This window comes from Pelecanus crispus, chromosome Z (genome assembly GCF_030463565.1).
Source record: "Pelecanus crispus isolate bPelCri1 chromosome Z, bPelCri1.pri, whole genome shotgun sequence".
NCBI classification, from domain to species: Eukaryota; Metazoa; Chordata; class Aves; order Pelecaniformes; family Pelecanidae; genus Pelecanus; species Pelecanus crispus.
This window is the reverse complement of record NC_134676.1, coordinates 12,076,729-12,100,295: the sequence shown is the minus strand read 5'-3', so window position 1 is coordinate 12,100,295 and position 23,567 is coordinate 12,076,729. Positions and strand designations below refer to the sequence as shown.

General features: G+C 41.9%; 1 protein-coding gene across 1 annotated transcript in view; it reads right to left on the bottom strand.

Moving 5' to 3' along the window:
- The window catches only part of UNC13B (unc-13 homolog B), a 104,011-nt gene that overhangs the window by 49,504 nt on the left and 30,940 nt on the right, over positions 1-23,567 (bottom strand). Inside the window, exons 7-15 of the mRNA XM_075726353.1 lie at positions 21,586-21,813; positions 21,137-21,278; positions 11,497-11,666; positions 10,593-10,708; positions 8,557-8,720; positions 6,130-6,280; positions 5,100-5,168; positions 2,181-2,270; positions 578-712 (exon numbers count right to left, since the gene is read on the bottom strand). Of these exons, the coding sequence (XP_075582468.1) occupies positions 578-712; positions 2,181-2,270; positions 5,100-5,168; positions 6,130-6,280; positions 8,557-8,720; positions 10,593-10,708; positions 11,497-11,666; positions 21,137-21,278; positions 21,586-21,813 (1,265 nt within the window). The remainder of the gene's footprint in view (positions 1-577; positions 713-2,180; positions 2,271-5,099; positions 5,169-6,129; positions 6,281-8,556; positions 8,721-10,592; positions 10,709-11,496; positions 11,667-21,136; positions 21,279-21,585; positions 21,814-23,567) is intronic.

Here is a 23,567-nt window from a genome sequence, read left to right as displayed (position 1 = left end):
AGCAGGTCAGGCTCCAGAAGACCTGCTGAGACATCATTTGCTCTAAGCTTGTTCCAAATACTTGGTTTTTAGGCACCTGGGTGGATGACTATATCCACGTTGACACATTATGTGTGCATTACTGCAGGGTGGCCAGTAGAGCTCTCATGGATTTGAAAATAGTTTGTGTCTAGAGGTACCTCCTAAGCCCAGTGCAAGACACTGGGTGCTAGAAAACAAGGTAAAATTTCACTGCTTGAGGTTTATCTATGCTAAAGACAGTTTTCTTGATCAGCCTATGTTTGCTCTGATTGGCTTTTGCTCACTCAAAGCTGCATCAAACCATCCCTTCACAAATAACTGCTCATGAAATAAAATAGCTGAGGCTGGCAAAACGAATTGTAATTAATTAGTGTAAAACAATTATCATCCTCCACTTACTAATTAGTGCTCATTAATTGATTACAAGTTTTGTGCATTCAGAAGATAACAAGTCACATAATTTTGTTTGTGTGGCTTTTTACATCAATTAGTACTCTTGTTATTATCTTAAGAAAATCAGAAACTTGGGATTTCTACCCGCTTATCAGCTACTCACAGGATCCGTCTGGTACTCGCGACTGTACAGCTCATGACAATTGTTGAAAATGTACTCATAGGTGGAGTTGAGGCAAGCTTTTACACAGTCCTTCACTACCTGGCTGGCTCGGGGTGGACTCTGCAGCTCTTGGACCTGGCAAGGAGACAACAGAGAGAGTCAAACAAAGCACTGTTCATAAATCAAACAGGGAAGGAACAGGTCACCAGTCTGGGAGCTACTCAGGACTTGGTGGATGTGCTTTCAGTGACTTGTGCTATCAGTGACCTGAACCATGAAAGGGTCACTCTCCCCAGGCATAAAACAGCAGTGAGAACACTTATCTCCCTGGAGGATCATTTGGAGCAAAAAAGGAGATTTTGAAGGGCCAAGGAAGATTCTTCAGAATAAATAAATCATGCGATTTGATATGTGTATAATCTGAGCCAAGCACACACAATTTCTGCTGAATTTATAGGATTCTGCTATGAAGCCAGCAAGCAATCTTTTTAAACATTGGAAGAATGTGAAACAGACTAGCGGAGCACATTACGTCTTATCTGGAAAGTCTTGCTGAAGACCAAACGCTCACATGCCTTTAAATACAGTAACTTTCTTTAAGGACACCTTTCTTCACAAGCTTTACTGACTTTTAAAGCACACCAGAATTCTTAGGGACATGCCAACCAATATGCCTTCTCCTCTTGCAACAACAGCTCCTTTCATTATTTCATTGTTACGCTGTTTTAAAAAAACACTGCAGGATTACTTTAAACTAAACAGATATGCAGGCATCACCCGGCCAATAAAACTATAACCTGAGACAATTTTGATATTGTCACTAACTCTAAACTTTTCTTAGTATTTCTTTAAAGCAAACTTTCAATATAGACATATTGTCTGAAAGAACACTTTCAAAATAAAGTTCTAAGACATCATTTACCCTAGGGCTTGAGAGTAAAATTTTAAGCACTTCCTGAAATAGCTCAAATAGCTCAAGCTTTGTTTTCGATAAGACAAAAAATTACTAAGTGACATGTACTAACCTACAACAGTATTTTAAAAAAAATTTAGAAACAAAAATCAGGAATTAAAAATAATCTCATTACACATTGCTAGAACAATAGACTTAACTACAGAACCAGCACATTAGCATTCATAAAAACTCTTGGATTTCTACTGAGAGATACTATCCCATTTCAGTATCTTACCCTCCAAGAAACAAATTTAAAAGTATTTACTAGATAAAAGATGGTGAAGAGATGGTAGTGACTGATAAATTTTGCAGACAGTTTTATAGGAAAAGCTTCCTAATGCTATTAACAAAAGTAAATTATCTTCCTAAAACCAGACAATTTTCTTTTTTCCTCTTTTTATTTTAAATTATTTTGCACCATATTTATGACTGAAGAACCCCAGGGAAAAAACAACTTTCATCTTTATGACGCAAAACACAGTGAAGTAAATATAAAATGTGGATGTTTATTACATGGTAGGCAGATGATCTCCATTTTCCTTAAGTGCCTAAAGCACGACAACATGAAACAATGGTGTGAAAATGGGAAACCAACTCCTGTGGCAAGCACTGCAGAGGCCTCATTCCCATCCCCACCCATAACACTACCTTCATCCTGAAAAAAGTGATGCTGGTCAGCAAATCCACTGTAGACTTCAGGTCCTGCAGCCGTTCGCGGCTGCTGGCTGGGAAGTTATTCTGTCGACAAAAAAGGGAAATCCTGTTGGAAAGCACAGTTGGATCCATGCAAGGCTTCAAGCATGTGCTAAATAAGGAAAGTATCTTGGAAACATTTCCTGCTCGAGAAGCTTGTACCAGTCAAAACAATGCTCAATAAATAAGGTCTTTTTTGCTGCAGGAGCTTATCTGTTTGCTTAATTAAATAGCTTCTCATATGAATGCAAAGTTTGTGGATGCCAGGAGACTGACAACTCCCGGCGGCAGGAGATCTCTCCTCGGCTTTGGAAGAAGCAGGCAGGCAGCAGCAGCCTTGCAACCAGCAGCCCTGCCCTCTTGTCTGAGGCTGCTTGTGCGGGCCCATTGCTTTCCACACTCACCGCTTGGTTCTTGGCTTCTCTTCTGAGACACCAAGAGGTGTGGTATATTAGCAACCTCTCCAGAGAAATAAACTGGACTGAGAAGGGAAAGCGAGCACTGTTCCCTGTAAGAAGTCATTGTAACCACTCAGTCCCCTGTAAGATCCAATCTGCCAAGATAAGCACGTATCCTTCAGTGCCTCCTTTGCTCTAATGCATTTATTTTACATACTCTGCCCACCACCCTGCTGTCCATAGCCATAGCTTCCTTTCCCACTCTCTGGGTTCCACTGAAATTAGAAGTCTCATTGTTCCTTCCATATATGATACATATGTGTGCGTGTAAGTATGTATATATATATGCATGTAAATGCATATGCTGAATGCAGCAAGCTTTGCTTCTTGCAAGAGACCGTTCCTGTTCTGACCTCAGGCAGTGTGCCCTTTCCTACATTCCCACTCTTTCTTTCCTGTGTCCTTTAACCGCGTTCATGTTCCTCAACATGTTCTCACATTCAAGCTGATGTGATTGGTTTTGCTGCAAGTAAAATAGCAAAGCCAACCTTCACTTGGATAGTCTCTTCTTATTTGCACATCCTAAAATTATTAGAGACAAAGGTAAAAAGGGCAGAGGGGAACAAGTTTTCATTTCTTACTGAGGACTTGCAGAAAAATATGCTGTCTCTTCATGTTCAGCTAACCACTGCAAGCAATTTAATGCTCTTTACAGTCATTTGTAGGTGCTCATTCCTAGACAACTTTCCTTTCAAAGTTAAGTTGTCCACACACAGACTCTCTGGCACTCAGGGTATTTAGCAAAATCAAAGACTTCCGTGGGTCAAGATTTAAACACAAACCATTGGATGAACATTGGGGACTGAACGCATGTTCTTGATTAGGAATAATAATAAGGAAAAGATCACATAATCTATATTGAAATTCAGCCTCCTCTATGCTTATGTCAGCTAGCGACCAGAAACAAAAGAACAACTGACATGCATACAGAATAACTGCACTTGCTCACAAATCATGTTTCAAAATAATTACTCAGAGGGTGACTTGGAGCTACTCTTGAGAGGGCTCCATCTCTCCCCTCCTCACCTGCCACCCTGCCCTGGAAGAAACACACATTGGTTTGACACTTTCTGTTTCAGAAATCCACGCTGCTGGTTATTCCTTGTTTTAAGTGCTTACAAATAGCTTGATTAAATTAGGGGAAGGCTTAATCTCAGTAATTTAAGTTGTAAATTGCTGTCTCCTGTCTTGAAAGCTGGAACCTAACACCTTTTTCTTCCAGAACTTAACCTGCCCTTCAGGGGTCTTAAAATAATTACTAAGAGCTCCCAAATTGCTTTAGCCATTTTTCTAAATATACTGCCAATTAGATAAGATCTAAATTATTTAAACTACACAAATCTTTCCCAGTCCTTTACGTAAGATCTTACTTGTTTGTCGAAGGTTTAGTTGCATTAGCCACTGGAAAGCAGCTTTTATTGAAGACCAAGCAAACAAAAGCGGCATCACCACTACAGATTCCTATTGCCATGTGTCAATAATTTTCCTTCTGCTACTCAGTGGATCGGTGCTCTTTTTAGACCTTCTCTTACTAGTAATGTAGTTTTAGAATAGCTCTTCACACAACATTCCTTTTATCTTCTTTTGCACCTTGCCCCTTGTCCTTCTTGTTTGCCTTCCTAATGCACTTCTCCTCTTAGTCTGCTTGTGTTTCCCTCCTCTATATGATTTACTGTGTTTCAGACAAATGCACTAACCAGAAGAGGATCTACTTTTAAAAAAATAAATAAAATCAAAGCTCACATTTTGCCACCATTTTAAAAATTTTCAATGAATTAGTCATGAATTAAAATAATATAGCAAGGAACTAAAAAAAAAAAGCCAAGTCATATGATAAGACTATGTTGAGCAAAGAAAGAAACTAGACAGTTTAAGAAGCCTGATGGACTGATGCCAACATTTGAAACTTGTCTCTTCCCAATATGCTGAAGTTGGGGGGGATCTCAACCTGAGACTGCATCTTGTAGATCCAGAGCTGGGGACAGTGATTTGAGTTTGCCGAACCTAAAGTAAGTGATAATATGGTTGCAGGTCCTCTAAAAGATTTCTATCTTACTAGGGTAGAACAAGTCTGTTTTCCCTTTGTAAATGATACCTGAAGTAGCTGATAAGAATAATTCAAATTAATTAATCCAATCCAACTTGCATTTCGGGAAGAGTATCAGAGATAAGCATAGTTCACGATCCTTAAATTATTTCAGAAATCTTGAGGAAGTTATAATGGAAGAAAAAAACATAGTTTAAGTTCTGTCCATGAGGAAAACAAAATGGTGTATTCGAGCAATAAGCTTGTCATGACAACTCCATAAGACACAAAGTACCCAAAAGGTTAGAAATGTAATAAGAGAAATCCAAATGGTGTGTTTCCCCTCTGCCCACCAGAATGCCTGAAAGGATTCTGTTTATTCCTACTCACCCTGTACATTGAGAGATCAATCCGAAGTGAATTATGAAGCTGGTCCAGAAGCTTCACAAATCGTTCTTTCTGTGGAGCAGAAAACACCAACAAACATATCATTACTGTCCAATTGATGTTCAGACTAAGCAGCAGGATATCAGGGAATTAGTGTCCGATCTCAGGAGAGTGGGAGGAAGCAATATGGGATGCATGGTATTGTGCAAACAGTATTCTCTTTTGATTCTTGGATTTACTTTTATGCTGTAATTATTTCTGAAGTCTGTGTAACATTAGAATTGTCAGAAAAATACCCCATTATCACTCTGAAGTCTAGGCAGAACAAAAACCCCTCTGATTTCTAGTCTGCAATTTGCACCAAACTTATATTTAAGAGAAAATATTTATTCAGAGGTGAATAAAAGAACATGCAGAAAAGGGTCTAATTCAGAGCAATGATCCAGCTCCAAGATCTCATCTGTTAGCTCAGTGACAAGTATTACAGGCTTCTCGAGGTCAGGTCTCTCCACTGGATTCTGGCTTGGCATTGTGAACACCTCCTCATTCAACCTATACATTTTCAGTCTGACAGGAAGCACGAGCTTTTCCAAATACTTTTCCAGCACACTCAACTCCACCACATGTTAAACAAAAAACGTTTTAACCATTAGGGGGACAGACTTTTTTTTGTTTGTTTTTTCTTAAAGCAGTTGCTGGTTTTAAAATCAAAGTTCTGAAACGATCAGATCGCATCAACAGCATCACCACACAGAGTTTAATATTATTTGCTCATTTCCATACCATCTGTGCTCCAGTGTAATTTGAACATGAAGAATACACATCACAATGCATTACATTGATTAATATCTAAAATGTGCGGAGTGATGACAATAAAACCATTCCCTTTGTCTAGTCTATAAGAGCTCCACAGCTTCCACCTCCTTACAGATTTAATGTTCCTTAAACAGAACAGGTTATTTATTGAAAGGCAGAAGCACCGTAGGCAAATTACAGAAGTCCAACTGTAACATCACCAAACATGCAAACATACCCCAAAATTGGAGGCTGCAAAGCGGTCCGAAGCAGACACATTTGTGGAGGCAGTGGTGTGTGCATAGTAAGCATTGATATTGGCAAGTAAAGTGCTCATCACAGCTGGCACTCCTGGGCACATGTATTTAGAGGAAAGACATGCAAAATGCCTGCAAAAGGACAGTTCTGTAAGTCATTCTGGTCTCTTTTGTGTAGCACAACTTGACTCTATCCCTTTAACAGCCCCCTTACCCTGGCTGGCACCACGAACAGATGAAGGTTATGTTTTCTCCCTTTCTGTGTATCTCCAGCACCTCAGCACTTCAAAAAGATGCCATCTAGACAACAGATATGCTCACAACAAGAGAAATTCCTTCACTACAGCCCTTTCCAGATCATAAAATAGCTTCTCAACTATTTGTTGCCAACAGCTTGTGAGTTAGGTGATACCCTGGGTCCTGATGCCAATTCCTAGGAGCAAGGCTGGCACAAGGAGATCTATATAATTTGCTGCCACTTGAGGTTCTCAGGTGACTTGAGGCAGCAGCAATTGCAAAGCACTCAAGCACAGCGAGATCACACACTAGTTTTTCTGTGCTGCACTGATATGTGATTCCTTAGGGCTAAACCTTTATGTGATTCCTTAGGGCTAAACCTTTATGTGATTCCTTAGGGGTAAACCTTCCAGCCTGCAGGAAACGTGCACGCTCATTTGCATTTTCCCATTTAACTGCTTTCATTAAAGTGCAAGGAACCCTCCTGCAGGAAATCTCAAAATTATGCCAGAAGCATCTACGCTTGTGAAATGATTAAACAATCAAAGAAAATCTGTTAGACATAAGGGGAAAAAACAAACAGAGCTTAAGAGGTCTGACATTATGGGACATGGCAAGCAAAGTTCATTCCAACAGACAGGAGAGTTGGGCCATTTTTAAGCAGGTATCCTCACTGATCTCACAAATTAAATTTGGGAACTATTTCCTAAATGCAGCTTTCTCCCTAAGGGACTCATCACAGGCATTAGCTTCTGTGCTAGTTAATCTACAAATGATAATAACCAAAAAAGCTCCAGTGAGAGAATTTCATAGGAATTCACAAGTCAGTATTTCAGACAAACGTGATACTGATGCCTCAATGTTAACTTGCTTGCTACATGATACCTATTACTAATTGGTCATTTGGGCACTTGGTAAATAAAGACAGACACATAAAATGGCTTTGTTTAGCTTGAAGAAGAGAGGGTGTAAGGAGTTGGGATCTAATTAACGTTTTGACTACTTAGGGGAGGGTCTTGACTACCCTTAAGGGAAGGGTTAGTGAGAAGATTGAGACAGGCCAAAATCCTTTTAGAGGGAAAACTAAAAGATAAGCAGCAATATGCAGCAGTTACAGCATAGGAAATTCAAAGTAGGATTTTCCAATTTGGATTTCAACCAGGAATTTCTTCTCCAGAGTAATACAGCCTGAGGACAGGAGCCCAGAGAGGTGGCGGATCTCCATCTTCGGAAATTTTCAAGAAACTGAAAGAGGCCCTGAGCAGTCTGGTCCAACTTGCAAGTTACTCCTGCTATAAGCAGGGACTAGACTTCCGGAGGTACATTCCAATTCTTCTCTGCTTTGGCTTAAATCAATATGCAGAAAAGCTGCTTGCAAGGTGACATCAGTACAGATCATAACTCATCCAAGGATCCAGACCCCAAAACTTTCAGCTTCTAACATGAAAAAAGTTCACTTTTGTCTGCTGTATTTAATATTACATTTGAAATAAGAAATGAGCTAAGCATAGCACTACTAGTCTTTAAAAGGAAGAATGGCTAATCTGAAATCCAAGTAAAAGTATAGTGACAAGGAAAACGCTCTTTGAAGATCAAGAATTGCATTAGCCAAGCTCCAAAGAGGACGAATCGGTGACTCCATTACTCAAACTTCCTATAAATGCCTTCAGCAGCACCTGGGAAATTAGTGACTTCAAAGGACTGTATCAATTGCCACAACAGACATATAGGACAAACACTTCCACAAAAATCCCTTCTCACATTATCAGAAATCTTCAGTGGGATCCTTGGGCAATATCTTTTTAACAGAAGAGTACTCAAATAGAGATTTTAGAGTCTTACAAGAGGAATGGCTCAGCTATCAATAATAAAAAATGGTCATTTACACTACCAAAGTTGGTGTAATTACTTAGAATTCGTTTTAAAAGTGCTCACACAAACTGTTCAGATAGATGTTTAATTCCAGCACTTTGTCAGACATTGATTTCTAGACTTTAAGGAAACCAGTGATTCAGAGACAGACAGTCTCTTTCCACACACAGTAAGCCCCATGAGGAGCAGCTGTCACTGCCAAGCCTTCCATTACCAACACGTCATCTTCCAAATATTAACAGTCACATCAATTAGTTACACCGATTATCTGCACTAAAGGCACACGAAATGCATCTTACGTCATGGCCTGGTATATTGATTCAATGCCGTAACGCATTGCAAATTCATCCACGATCTCTTGAGCTGTCTCATCAAAATACACCTTCCAGGCATCATCTCCTTTGGCATCAGGGATCTTCACCACTCCATTCCCTTGCACATCTGTGAGATGGTGAAAGAGGTTCTGAAATACAAAACAGGAATGAAATTATATGTGAGGCTGCTGAAGCCTCCGAGTAAGTTTCATGAAGAGCTTGGAACTGCTGAGAAGGCAGCACTAACACAAATTTCTTTGCTCTCCTCCCCCTTTCTTTCCCCCTACCCACTATGTATTTTTCTGCTTTTACTTTCTTTTCTCCTCGAATGCTCCTAGCTGAATTTTTTGCACGCATACCTACAACTTTACCCAGCAGACATTGTGAATGATGCAGAGGAGTGCTTCAGTGCAGTGAAACCACAGACTAATTAGTTTCCTGAAACCTACACATTGCTGTCCTCAGAATGAAATGCCTTAACATGGACAAGCTATTTAAACTAGCTGATGTAACAGCTCTGTATCAGCTTTGTAATTATTATTATACAGCAGAACAGTCCAAACAGATTTTTTTTTTCTGAAAAGGACATCCTTAAGATTACCCCTAACAACTAGACACTTGCATTATTATTCAACATAACCTTTCCCTTTATCTAACACTGCAAAGGCTTTCAGCTATCACTGCTGTGCAGAAATTGCACATTCAGTTCAGTGGGTTTCTCAGTAATCCTCCAATTCACGTCACTTAGAGATTCATCAGCCTTTCAGACAGCTGGCTCCCTGTAGTAAGGGATGCAAAAGTCTAATGATCTCATTAGGAGCTAGAGGACTCTGCTTTACACCACTATTTTTCCTGATTAAATTATTCTAGCTGTAAATCATCTTCATTTTATGATACACAAATAAAAGGAGGTGATACTTAAAAAGAGACATATTTGCAAAAAAGAAGGGCAGCAAGTGATCATGCATGTTCAGAAGGAAAAAACCGAAATACCTTACCAAACAGAAGCTATCACTGAATTAAAAACAATAAATATGTATTGAAGGACAAAATACAGCTCACTAAAAGAAGCCTACTGATGTTTTTCCAAGCTTCGTATCTGTCTGTTCCCTGGTAAGGCCAGAAGACACCACAGGGCTCATCTAGTCCAGCATCTGGATAAATATGTTGTTCCTGTAGCTGAACATATTCCTCTGTGATACATCTGTCCTTCTTTTCTAACCTGAACTTGCTTAAACTTCACTGAACCTCATGATATGCTTGTATGTCAGGTGAAAGGGGCTCTGACTACTTTTCCTTATTCAGGCACTTAGAAACTCACCCTGCTACCTGCGTTCTCTTAGACAGACTGGGCACCATGCATCTCTCCGAGACAGGGTTTTCCCTTTAGTCCTTCTCACAAGTCATCTTTGGATTTCTCCCAACTTCTGTAAGCACTGCGTGCCCAGCTTAGTTCACCCTGAGACAGGTCAATCAATACCCAGTAACTACAGCTTATCTTCTGTTCCCCAATAGTTCTCCACAGCTATACACCAGTGCAGCAGCACAGAGGAATTTATAACACCAATATCTGTATCACTCAACAGCTAGAGTCAAAGCCCTTCCCAGATCAGAATTTATTCATATAGCATTTTAGTATGCTTTCTGTAAAGAAAGACATAGGTATGGTACATGCTGAAAGAATCACACAAGGAAATTCAGAGGTTTATCCATGTTAAACCCATGGGGGGCTCCGAGTTGGACCAAAGAGTGATCTCTGCCTGACAGCAGCACAGCTGTGACAGACGGGGGGACAGTGGGACAGACGGAGCCAGCCAGCCCTCAGTGCAGGGGAGACAGCCTTCTTTGCCTTCCTGACAAATGCAGGTCTAATGATTCAGCATGTTTCCAGGCCTGCAGAGCAGGGAAAAGAAAGCTCATCTAGGGCAAGGAGGAACATTTCAACGAAATAAAGGTCAGAAAATTGATCCTTCAAGAGACAGAAGGGACATGGTGCTGACTGAGCTGAAGCTGCTTCTTACCTCATGAAGGCAAGTGTACTGAATATGATATGGAGCCACCTTCTCCTCGCCTTTGATCTCCACGCTGATTTGCAGGCGAATAGCCCCAGACACTGCAGACTTATCTGTTCGCTTCTCTAGAAGGAAAAATCAGCAGCAGTTACATACATTTTTCATGTTGAGAGCACAGCCATCTTGGGGTAAAAACTAGAAAAGAAACTGCTGAAAGCTCAGGCTGAGCTTGTGATCAGAATCACCATGGAGAAAACTTCTGACTTCTTTCTTTCAAAACTTTGAAAGACTGACTGTAAGCCAGTCCTTCTGACAAGCAAATGTGCTATAGGGTCCCTGGCCTTGGATTCAGTCAGCTGAGCTAGAACCACCAAGGACAGATCACAGACTTCCTGGGAAATATTAGTTATCCCTATCAAGATTTTGGACCTCCTAGGATTATTACTATGCCTGTCAACTCAGCACCATCTGGTTACTTGTAGGTACTTTCTACAACTTTCTATTCTGGCCACTTGAAAAAGTCTCAACAACTTCCCAGGCCAGTGCACTTGCAGGTCCTAGAGACTGGCAAAATGCTTGTGTCGGCACAAAAAAAGGGCACAGGACAGGAAACATGTCTCCAGCACAGGTGGAATCCAACCCTGCTCCAAGCATTTACCCACTGTACTTTCCAATGCCTGACAGGGAAAACCCATCACCCTTCTGACATGTTATACTCCTCCTCTTCATTTTAACTGGGATCAAAGCCTTGAATCTGCTCCACAGCACCATCATATGCCCCTTGAAATTACATGGGGTTTTGGTGTTTTGTTTTTTTTTTTTCTCTTTCTTGCAAACTGCCCAGATGCACCCAAGTGTTCTTGAACATTTCCAAACTAACATATGACGTGTTCAATCCCAAAGCCCTGCTCACCAAGGTTGTACCACACATCCATTTCTCCGCTCAGAGTACGGACTTCAATGATTGTCTGCCCCAGGAAATCATCCGACTCGCGTTTCAGTCTCTGCTTGACACGAGACTTGATGTCATCATCTTCATCCCATACTCGCACCTTGATCCGGTCAGAAGAATTATGGCACTCACTGCAAAGATGACAAACATAATGTTGAAGAGCACATAATGCAGCCAACATTTATACGTTACATGCTTCATGTTCCTCTTGACCCACTTGTCCAACAGTAGAGGGATGCATAAACAAAATGTCAAAAAATGCCTATTTATTTAAAAGTGGGGCGTGTGATAGGAACTACACAAGAACTTTTTGGTGCACTCTAAACACTCCTGCGACATGGTAGATACTGCACTTCAGATGTATGCTGAAGGACTACCCTGCCCTGGCTGCAACCACCAACTGCAGACTCACTAAGTGGCTGCAACTCTCCTGCTTGTCCTCACTCCCACCAGCAGCTCCCTAAACTTGGGAATTCTCTTCACTGTTGTTGCTTTTGCTGTGAAGCCCCCAAAAAAACAGGTGATAGCTAGGCTGGCAAACTCACCCTACACACCCCAAAAATGCCAATGAGCATCTCACTGGTTTCTGATAGCTCTCCCCACCAATGATCTTCTGTTCATCTGTAGGCGTTAAAGGCTACTTCTGCTTATGCATGTGCAATATCTAGGATAGCACGATCAAGGCCTATGACAAATACCCTTCATGCTGTTTTCTAATAAAAGTTAAATAGCTCAGGTAAAGGTAGCTCTCTTACTTCAAGACAGTCACAAAGCAGTAGTGTATTAATGTACAATACATAGCAATCAGATGATACAAATGCTGCCTGTGCATGGAAGGAAAGGGTGGGATACAGCAGTTACAAAGTTGGTATTTAATTACTAGAATTGATTCTGTCTATTATTTACAGCTCAGACTGATACTTTCTGCCCTAGACAGATCAGTAAAGACATTTCCATTAAAAAAAAGGCAGTTTACTGTTTGCTGAATCGGCACCCTCCAGCTTAATGCACAGGCAGAATTTGCAGCCTCTCCCTCTTTTTAGGTATTCAGATACCTTTTGTAGATACACACAGGCTCCTGGATGTCAGAAGTGGGTAGAAGAACCTTATTATAAGAGCACTGCTCATTTACAGGGCATGCAATACAATAAAGCAATTTGAATGCTCATATGAGACCATGACAAGGGTGATTATTCACCATAACCACTACAAATGTCTGCCCTCAAGGAAATAAAACCTATGAAAACAGGCAACTTCTGCTGAAGGCCTGTTTTCCAGCCTTTTTAACTTTAACACGCTGCATCTGTTGCTAAGCAACAGGGAGATGGAAGAAATGGGTTAGAAGAGATCTGCTAAGCCCAGTCAATAAGATGTGGCAGTGACTGGTATTTGCATTCTCCCTACCAACAAATCATTTGGGCTCCTACTGCCACTATTGTGATTCAGGACTGCTTAACAGACGTCTGTGCAGTTCCTACCAAATTTTACAGCGCAGAGGAATAGCTGGGAATTATATGGAGAAAGTCAGAGGCAATTCCAGGCAGTTCTGATCCTGCGCAGAGAGCATCATTGCTCCCTGCCTTTGCTGTGCAATCAAAGCTGTATTCAGAGTTCAGAAGGTTCAATGTTTCTCTCCTGCCTTTATTCTCCCCTTCCTCCTCCACTACTCCAAGAATGTCTTCCTTTAATAAAACCATGCAGCAAGCATTCATAAGCAGGGAACACTTGGACTGCTGCTCTTTGTACCTCTCAAATTTATCCCAGAGCATTGCTATATCTACCACCAACGCAGCATAAACACGTAAAAGAAATCCTCTGTTCCTGACATGGTGCACTAATGTACATCCTGGCAGTATCGTAGAGGCTCAGCATTCAGAAGTGCATGGGTGCCTAAAAACAGGCTGGCACACAGTGCCATTTACAAAGCACTAGCAAGTTAGCTGCAGACTTCTCCAGACCTCACCTTCTGGGATGCCAATTCTTTGTTAGGACTGCTTTGATCTTGTTTCTTTGCTACCAATGGCCAGAAACTGCTCTTTCCTTTAGGAAAACATTCACTGCTTAGACTTAAATCTACCTTAGGCGGTACCACATGCATCATCCCACGCTCCTGGAGTGGCTGCCTGTCATGCTTCCTCAGCTACAGCAGCATAACTCACTGCTAAGTGCTATAGGAAACTTTCCAGTAGCATTTACTGAGCCACTGAAGCTTCTATTTTACCACACCTTTCTCTGTTGTTTTTAAGAGACTGTTCAATTCGTATTCCTTATGCTGTTCCCATGCCAAAGAGTGAGCCTTATCACTTGTTCACAGCAGCTGGAAGCCTTGGACTGGTGGCTTACCCGCAAAACATCACCATCCAAGTCTGTAGGAACCACAGTCCTTGCTTTCGGTGAAGCAAGGCAGCTGTGTCAACACCAGTTCATCTTCCAGACAGCCCCCCAAAACACACCCATGAATACTGGGGGACTTGGGCTTGTTAACTGATAACCGGCTTTCTACCTAATGAGAAATAGCTTCCAATTTGTGACAGCGTCACAGCTCCCTAAGAGTGTGGCTAACAAGCTGTGCTGCTAGAAACTTTCCCCTTCATTAACACAGGAGCTGGTACATTTCTAAAGATGCCTGCCCCACTTCCTGCTACATTTTTGTGAAGCTTGATTTCACTGTGTGCACACATCCATCCATCCAGTCTCCCACAGCTGAGCTCCCACAGCTTTCCCAAGAGGATGAAGAGAGAAGAAACACTCTGTGGCCCCATTGCAAGGAAGAAACTACTGAATGCTTTCAGGCCCATTTCAGAGTGCGGGAGACTGGAAACCAGGTTCCCTTTGTACATGGCTCAGAAATTGTCTCTTTCTTTTATATCCGTATTGCCCTGATGTTTGCAGTGGTGCCATTTTTATGAAGAACTTACTTTTACACTTCAAGCTACTAAAGAAAGTAACATTTTCAGGAAACAGCACACCGAGTCCTTAAGAAAAATTAAAATTAAATATATTGTGATTTTTTTTTTCCCATTAAGTTTTTCTGCCTGAAGCCAGTGGTTGCAGGAACAGTGGAAGCAGCTGAGCCTGGTTCTGCTGACTTGCTCTCTACCCGACTCTCTGCCTCCACCTCTTCTGCCACATTCCCCTTTGGCCTTACCCAACCCCAAACTACCAGTTCCCCACACACGTCCCCTGCGCTGCCAATACTCTGGCCTCTTCCCAAGCTCAGCTAGCAACTAGGCTGAGGGGAAGCACGCGAGCACACCAAGCTGTAGTTAATTCTGATCCGTACACACACTGGTATGCCCACACACACGCTAACTGGTATATTGGTGGCTAAACAGAACAGGCAACTGTTGAATTTACATTATAGTGCCTCCCACAATGAAGTTAGTAATTTGTATCCCTCTAATCTAGCTCCAACTTCTGCAAAAAAATTGTAAAAAGTGATTCTTAGCTCTGAGACCTCTGCCCATCTGTAAGGTTGGCCCAAATTAGCTCAGATGATGTTAGGGGTCTGGGATGGAGTATTGTGTGTGCCTTGTCTTCTCCAGAAAGTGTAGAGAAAGAAAAAGGAAAAGTGTCTAAAAATGACCAGAACACCACTTTTGAGCCTGTAATTCGTACTTCGAAGCAAAAAACCCAATGACATTCGTGCTGAATTTGCTAATCATTTGCTGCTTGTGCTAACAATGTTTGTGGGACTGTTACTTAGCCTCCACAGGAACACGAAATCCAAAGTTGTAAGCCTTGTGAAGTTGTGGCAACACTGCACGTTTGCAAAAGTCCTGTGATAAGAGATGCAAAGGTATACCTATAAAACCATGTGGCCAGCAGCTCACCAAATGATCCCTACCCACAGTAAAAATTGTAAGTTTAAAGCATGGAAAGTGCCAAATTGAAAACCTGTAACCTTCTTACACGATTAGCTCATGTTGCTGAACCTGCACTCATGAAGGCAAACAGAGTCTAGCAAATACCCATAAGGGTGAAGGTCCATTTGTATTACATCTCCATGCACATTTCTTCCCAATCAATTTCTCATCTCAAGAAAGGTATTATCAACACATTAACCCTGCAGGACACACCAAGCCTTCAGTTTCATTCCACTAGTGCTGCAGTGAGACCTAGACTGTGCATCTCTAAAATGCACTGTGTAGACTAAAGAGGTGGGACGCCAACACAACCCTATCATTCAACATGCCCATTTTACATTAATATGTTTCCTTAAGTTATGCTGTTTTCTTGTATTTTCTGCCTGAAGAACAGGAGAGCCCAGAGGCCCCAAATGCAGCCAGGACTCCACTGTGCTTGGCAGGTCCCAGAGCAGAAGATAGCCCCTGCCTTGTAGAGCTGAGAGGCTTATATAGACAAAAAGCAACAAGTAGATGTAGCAAGAACGAACAATGGAAGTGAGGGAGCAGAGGCAACAACAGTATTTTGCAGATTTAAAAGTAGGTCAGTTGAGCCCAGAATTAAGTAGTTTTGTTGTGGTTTGATATTAAAAAAAATATTTATGGTTCAAAGAGCCTAGTGAATATCTCTATGGCCATATTCTGTGAGCAGTTTCCCTTCTGCACCACAGCAGATGCAGCTCTCATGAAGGTCCTGTAAAGTTTCACTTTACTAAAATCCAGGGGACATTTAATGCAATGGTAGAGACAGAGAGAAAGGCAGACAGAAAGACCGACATTGCAGAGCTGCTTGCAGAAATAATGGATGAGAGTGCAGGAGGTGGGACAATGCACAGGAGAGAAGAGATCAGCAAGACTTCAGGACCTGTGCTCATTTTAGGAGGAAAGTTTTGCTTCTAAGGAGCAAAGCTTCAAAAAAAAGCAAAACAATTTTCTGCAAAAAGAGAAAGGAAGGAGTAGTTGTAGCAACCAGTATGAGAAAGTCCAGTAAAGAGTTAAAACAACATACACAGAGGGAGCAGGAAAAAAGTTGTCTATGGCAAATGGTCTGGCTGAAAAAGCAGGAAGATTTGGACGTGGTTCAAATGAAGTGTCTTGACATGGCAGGGTCCAACTGGCAGCTCTGTTGTGGCCAACCTCAATGGGAATGGAAGGCAGAAAACTTCTCAGGACAGGTTAATTTTTAAACAATGCTAAGCCTCCTCTATTAGGGAGAAGAAAGGACAGTAGAGAAAACACCAAAGGCAATATCAGAGTGGTAAGAGAACGAAGCTAAAATCCTTAGCAGCTTAGAAGTTAAGCACAACAGCACAATAATATGCTCCAAGATCCAGCTGTTGCTGTCTAAGAACAAAGAAATGAGTTTTTTGTTCTTACTAGCACGGAGCTCTTTTCTTAGGGGAACAAGTACAATCATATTGCTGTTACCCAATGCTACAACACCAACTGACAAATTAATGGTGCGGCTCTCCTAACTACAAAGAGCAGATAAAGTGATTCTGAGCGTTACATCCTTAGCTACATTAACTCAGCTTCCCAACAGGCACTTGCCACAAGGCATCAACTGTGCATTCAAATTTAAGTTTCACATTAGTAACTGAGCAGGGAAACAAGCGGGATTTTATCCAAGTGCCAGTTTCAGTACCTGCAGTACCAGGAAAATAAAGAAAGCAAGACAAACTGAATGGCCCCTGCCATGAAGCAAAGGGAGGCTGAGGGTGCAGAGTTACAGTGACATTTATAAACACAGTGGTCTCAGAAGGGGAAGTCTAAAAAACAGCTCTACAACAGTCACATATAACCACGGAGATAACTGAAAGATGCTGAGCTTGGTAACAGGCTCAGCAGCTGAAAGGAAAATTGAGGAACTGAATAGAAGCTTTTGGGTGACAACCCAGTGGTTAGCTATGCAACGGCACCATTCCCAAAGCATTAACAGGAATGTATATCATATGGGGCTCTGCATGCCCTAGTAAAATATTGATTACCTGCTAGCAGGAGGCACTGCATTTATTTTAACTCAGTTACTCTTCTGCAGGGAGAGAGAATAAACATGCCTCTTGCAAACTGTTCAGTGACAATGTCATCTGTTCCAGGCAACTATTTCACACCCACCATTCAAGGCTTCAGACACAGCTGTACTCAGACAATACAACTTCAAGGGGATATTACTGTAAAATGAACGAGTCATTTTGTGCCTAGGCCAAGAAAAACAGCAAAGTCCTGTTTGAGTCCAGTAAGTTCTAGTGCTTACGGTCATTGAAGACTGGGGCACTTCCTGAAAAAAAGGTACGGACTAGTAGCCTCCAACAGAGCCCAGGACTCTCCCTTTAAAACGGAAACTGTCCTGCGGTCAAAAGTTTATTCTCCTAAATGCTGTCTGCCATTGTAACCCATTCAAGTGGATGCTCAGCTTCAGCCTTTACAAAAAAGATTCTAAGAAGCCTGTATTTTCTACTGACAGTCTAAAACATGCCTAAATGGGGAATTAATATCCTGTTGTAATTGCACTGAATAGTGCAAAAATATCTTCCCTCTAATATTACTGGGCTGTTTCCTAAGGAAATGAGTTATGCAGACTTGTTATGAAAGTTTCCACGTTCCAACAAATTTTGTGAAAACAAAATTAGAGCTAGATGGAGAAGAGAAACCCATACCAGCTGCCGTCCCTGGAAAGCCTGCAGCCACCTGGCTCTCGTGTACCAACCGATCCAGACAACTCAGAACCAGCTGGAGGTAGGATACGTGCTGCCTTCTGTCCGGAGTCAAGGGCAAGGCAGGAGACCTGAGGGCACGGAGCAGAAATGTACACGGCAAAGCAAGGAGGCTACCCATAAGCCTGCTCATCGTAGCTATAGGAAGGGGATCTGAGGTTACTGCAGAAGGGGAATAGAATGTAAAGCAAGAGAAGCAGGCTTCCTGGCTCACAGGACAACATTTCTGTACTGCAGCAATGACTGGCATCCCCCATCAAGCTTCTTCCTGCCAAGCACCATACATGCAGCATCTGCATCAAGCCTGCAACACTTTGAACTGAGCAGAGGGATCAACCCCTTATATTTTCATAGATCTTCAAACTCCAGTGAAAGATACAAAAATCTCTCTGTAACATGTTTCCTAAAGCTAAAGATGTAAATATGCAAGGAGATAATTTTCAGAAAGAAACATGACCTACAGTCACTTGCTCAGACAACTTGAATATGCTCCAAGAACTGGTCATTAATCTAAGCAGATGCCTATAGTGACATGGCCTACTAGTGACCTAAATAGCGCCTATAATGGAAACATGAAGTGCTTTCAACATTGTCTTTTCTAAAATACAGTTCTAAATCTGGACTCCCAAATTGGGTCAAGCCTACCACAACATTTTTTTCTGAAAATATACAGAAAAGGAAAAAAGTCATATTTAAGGAGAGGTATTTAAGTTAATATACTTTTCCATCCATCACTGTAAATAAGCACAGAAGAACTATTTGAAATAGGTTACTGCAGCCTTAAAAATTTAAACTTGTTTAAGCTGCTTTTAATAAACTTTACTGAGTCTGTAGAAAGAATTGTATCACTCAGCTGTACATAGTCCACCTCAATTCAGGCCATGGATTACAATAACAACGCTATAACTGTAATGACGATGCACACAGATTTCTGGCTCTATATCCAACCTTTGAAAAGACACTGGAATTGTGATTATATAAAAGGCACCAGGCACCTAATGAACACCACCTACAAACAAGTCTGTCCAACAAGCCAAACAGAAAAGGAACAACAATTGCTAACCCACACATTAGTTACTGACCTGACTTCTCTCTACCCGCATATCTTGCACGCATTTTAAATGTTTAAAGATTTTGAACACCAAACTTTTCATATGTCTACTGCAAGGTAGTCTTTCAATAACTACCAGGACACCTTTCTACCACTAGAACAAATTAACTTCATTCTAAGAAACACCCCCCACCCCACCCCCTTACCTTTTGCAATCTCTTGATTGTCCTGACAATCTTTTCTAAAAAAGGTTGGTATGTAATGGGTATTTTTGGCTTGTATATGTTGATTTAAATTTCCATTTGATATTGGGGTAGAAAACTTCACACATTTTAAGAGTTGTAAGCTGAAAAAAGATCCATAAATGCAAAAAAGGAAGACGGGCATGTAAAAGACCAGTGCTGCATACACTTCTAAATGACTCTCTCCTCACCCAGCATAAGGTGAGCTTTGACATCTACTAATGAAATGACACATTGATTCCAGTCCTGAATGCTCTCCTGCCATCAGTCTGGACACTGCTCATTTCCTTCATCTCCTCCTGCTATTCCAAGGCCATTAAAACAACCACCTAGACACAGGCAGGATAGAAAGTAGCATCAACTCTAATGCCCAACAGCGTATTACCTGCTGAATCACAGACATGGCGACAAAATCTAAACAGTGGCACTGTTAAAACTGTGACATTTATCACGTTGTGCTATCTATCTTTAAACACAGTATTTGGTGAAGCTCCTAAAATTAGAAGGGAACACACTGCAAATACCATGGTAACTACTTGGCATGGTAAGTCAAGGTCCTTAAGGCTCCCACACAGACTCACTGCTATTGTGACTAGAGTTATCCAAATGGCACCTAAGCATACTTACTACTTACCAAGCAGTAATGTTACCTTGGATTAAAATAAGAATAAAGCCAAGGGCTTACTCACTCAAAATAGCACCAAGATTTTTCTGACGTTAATGAGTAGCTCAAAACTACTTTAAAAATAATTTTGTTTGTACTGTGCATTGTAAAGACAAAGCTAGGCTGATATAAGCCCGATTTTAAAACACAAACTTCAGTTTGCAGGGAGAGCTGGCCCCAAGCAGTTTAGGAAAAAAACAGGGAAGAAAAGAAAGGAAAGGGAGAGAAGGGACAAGGGAAGAGCTTACACATTAAAGGAAATAAAGATGTTTGAGGTTCAATGAGATCATCCAGAATCTTCAGAAAACGCTTGCTGGATTTCATGTCTCCGTTTTGTTTTTTAACATGTTCAATGATACATTGAGGGTACTGTTTACTTATTCAATAAAAGCAGGATAGAATAATACATTCTTCAGCCTTCTGAGAGTAGTTGATAATCTAAAGAATTGTGCCTCCAGCCTTTGCTTTCAGTTCAGACATGGATACATTGCTCATCTTGAAAGCAGATAATCCCTCAAGTTATTGTTACATTGATTTTCCAGAATTAGAAGGCAGACTGGCAGTGGCACAGACAAGTGACAGATAACTACCTACCTTTAACCTTTGTTGGTCAAACACCAGAAGCAGGTCACAGCAATAGGTCATGGGAAGTTTGCTTAGTCTTTTATACTAACTTTACTCCATTACAAAGAATTTTGAAAGTATGTCTATTAGCCAGGAACAAAAGTTGCCGAGTTAAAGATTTTCCTTTCTCTTTAGCTTTCTCTAGGAACATCAATATAAAAGTGTTCACAGAGCAGACAATTTATATATACACAAGAAAGACAGATGAAATGGACAGGTGTGCATTATGTACACTGTTAAAGACATCAACCCGCCAGACGCACACACACACAACACTGAGCGGAAATGAAACCATCGTACATTACAGGTGGTGTGGGAATGCATACTGACAGAGAAGACATATCTGTACAGATCGTACAAACTGGCAAAATGGGGGTGACAGTCCTTGAAAGAGCACTTACAAGTAAAACTTCTCTTCCCAAACAGGGTTCAGATTCCCAAAAATTGTTTTTGTCCTCTTCTTTGTTTTAGCCACTTGAACAGTTACATATGGATCGCTGGACCCAGTCTTGTCTTTGGCCTGCAGACCCTGGGCACACACCACTGGAAGGAAAAGAGAAGGGTTACGACCACCATGCAACAAAACAATGTGTCCACACAACACGTGAAGCAGCAGCTCAGATTGACCAGAGAAACAGGAATATCACTCATGAGAGTCCTTCTGATGAGTCTTAGCTCATGGTGCACTACAGTGCCTAGTGTAGCAGTATCTCCACCTGCTACCTGTACACTGAGTGGAGTGTACAGGACAGAGAAGCCCTTCCTCTCCATTCTCTCTAGCTTCACACCAACTCTCTCTTACCTTAAGCTCCCAATCGAGGCCAAGAGGACCCATGCCTCCCTCACTCACCCGTGATCGTGATCTTTGCTGACCATTTTGAGGTGCCATCAAGCACACTCTGCTTCACTGTCTTCATCTGCTGAGCATGTGTCAATTTGCTCTCACAGAACACATCTCTGATCAAATCAAAGATCTCTGGCTTGTTCCGCTCCCGGATTTTCATGCGATCCTTCATGGCCATGATGAAATTCTGGGTTCGGTCTTCAGCTCCATGCTTTGAGCTCTTCTCCGCTGCTCCTGTGCACCAGAAAGTACACAATGCTCATCAGGAACAGACAAACACAAAGTCATGTTTCACTGAATGTGGACAGCAGGATCAAAGTCATGAGTTACCCTCCACATGATGGCTCTTGCTATTGACTTTTACAGTCAGACCCCACCGCCATTTCAACATACACACAAGAGAATCTGGACCACTTGGAGTTGGGAGGGTATAATGGAATGGGTGCACCCAGACTCCTCTATAACCTGGGACCAGGTCACTCTCCTGACAACAGGCTTGAGTTCAATATCGTTGCAGCTGAGGAAGACCCAGAAATGAGGTTCTTTCTTGTAACAGCAGATATCATGACCCTCCTCTCATCACATTGCTTTGAATAAATAAATTCCTGCTTGGGCAAGTGCTAAGAAGAGGACATAGGACCTCCATTAGAAATAGTATCTATAAGCTTGACTCAGTGCTGCACCTCTGCAAGATGGAAGAGCACAAGTTCAGATGGGCCAACACAGTCAGCATTTCCTATTGATGTGTGCCACGGGACTCCCCATTCAGCACAACACAATCTATGTCTCATTCTTCCACTGGGAACCACCCTGTTTGTATCAGGCATCAAGCTGGAGGCATCCGAAGTGCCTCTCTGGATCCCACTCTATTTCATCAGTTTGTAAGGAGACAACTCAAATAATCCATTCTTAGAATTGCATAGGCATAGTAACTATAACAAATACCTATAAGACAGCAAATTCAATAGTTAAAAAATTGGGCCATCATAAGTATGGGACACTAGTACAGGATCTAGCAGATGGAATCACAAGAACCAGGCATAGGGTTTTGTACTACATATGTATTTAACTGTAACTGCAAAAAGAGAGGCCTCTGGTCACTTGCATACTTAGAATCATAGAATCATTTAGGTTGGAAAAGACCTTTAAGATCATCCAGTCCAACCATTAACCTAACATTACCAAGTCCACACTAAAACAATTAAGGGTAGACTAGACTAAACCATGTCCTGAAGCGCTACGTCTACCCGTTTTTTGAAGGGTTCTAGGTATGGTGACTCCACCACCTCTCTGGGCAGCCTGTTCCAATGCTTACTACCCTTTCCATGAAGAAATTTTTCCTGATTTCCAACCTAAACCTCCCCTGGTGCAGCTTGAGGCCATTTCCTCTCGTCCTATCGCTAACTATGTGGGAGAAGAGCCCAACACCCACCTCACTACAACCTCCTTTCAGGTAGCTGTAGAGAGCGATAAGGTCTCCCCTCAGCCTCCTCTTCTCCAGACTCAACAACCCCCGTTCCCTCAGCCGCTCCTCATAAGACTTGTGCTCCAGACCCTTCACCAGCTTTGTTGCCCTTCTCTGGACACGCTCCAGCACCTCAATGTCCTTCTTGTACTGAGGGGCCCAAAACTGGACACAGTATTCCAGGTGCAGCCTCACCAGTGCCGAGTACAGGGGGACAATCACCTCCCTGCTCCTGCTGGCCACACTATTCCTGATACAAGCCAGGATGCTGTTGGCCTTCTTGGCCGCCTGGGCACACTGCTGGCTCATGTTCAGCCGGCTGTCGACCAACACCCCCAGGTCCTTTTTGGCCAGGCAGCTTTCCAGCCACTCTTCCCCAGGCCTGTAGCGTTGCATGGGGTTATTGTGACCCAAGTGCAGGACCCGGCACTTGGCCTGGTTGAACCAGTTGGCCTTGGCCCATTGGTCCAGCCTGTCCAGGTCCCTCTGCAGGGCCATCCTACCCTTCAGCAGATACTTCTTA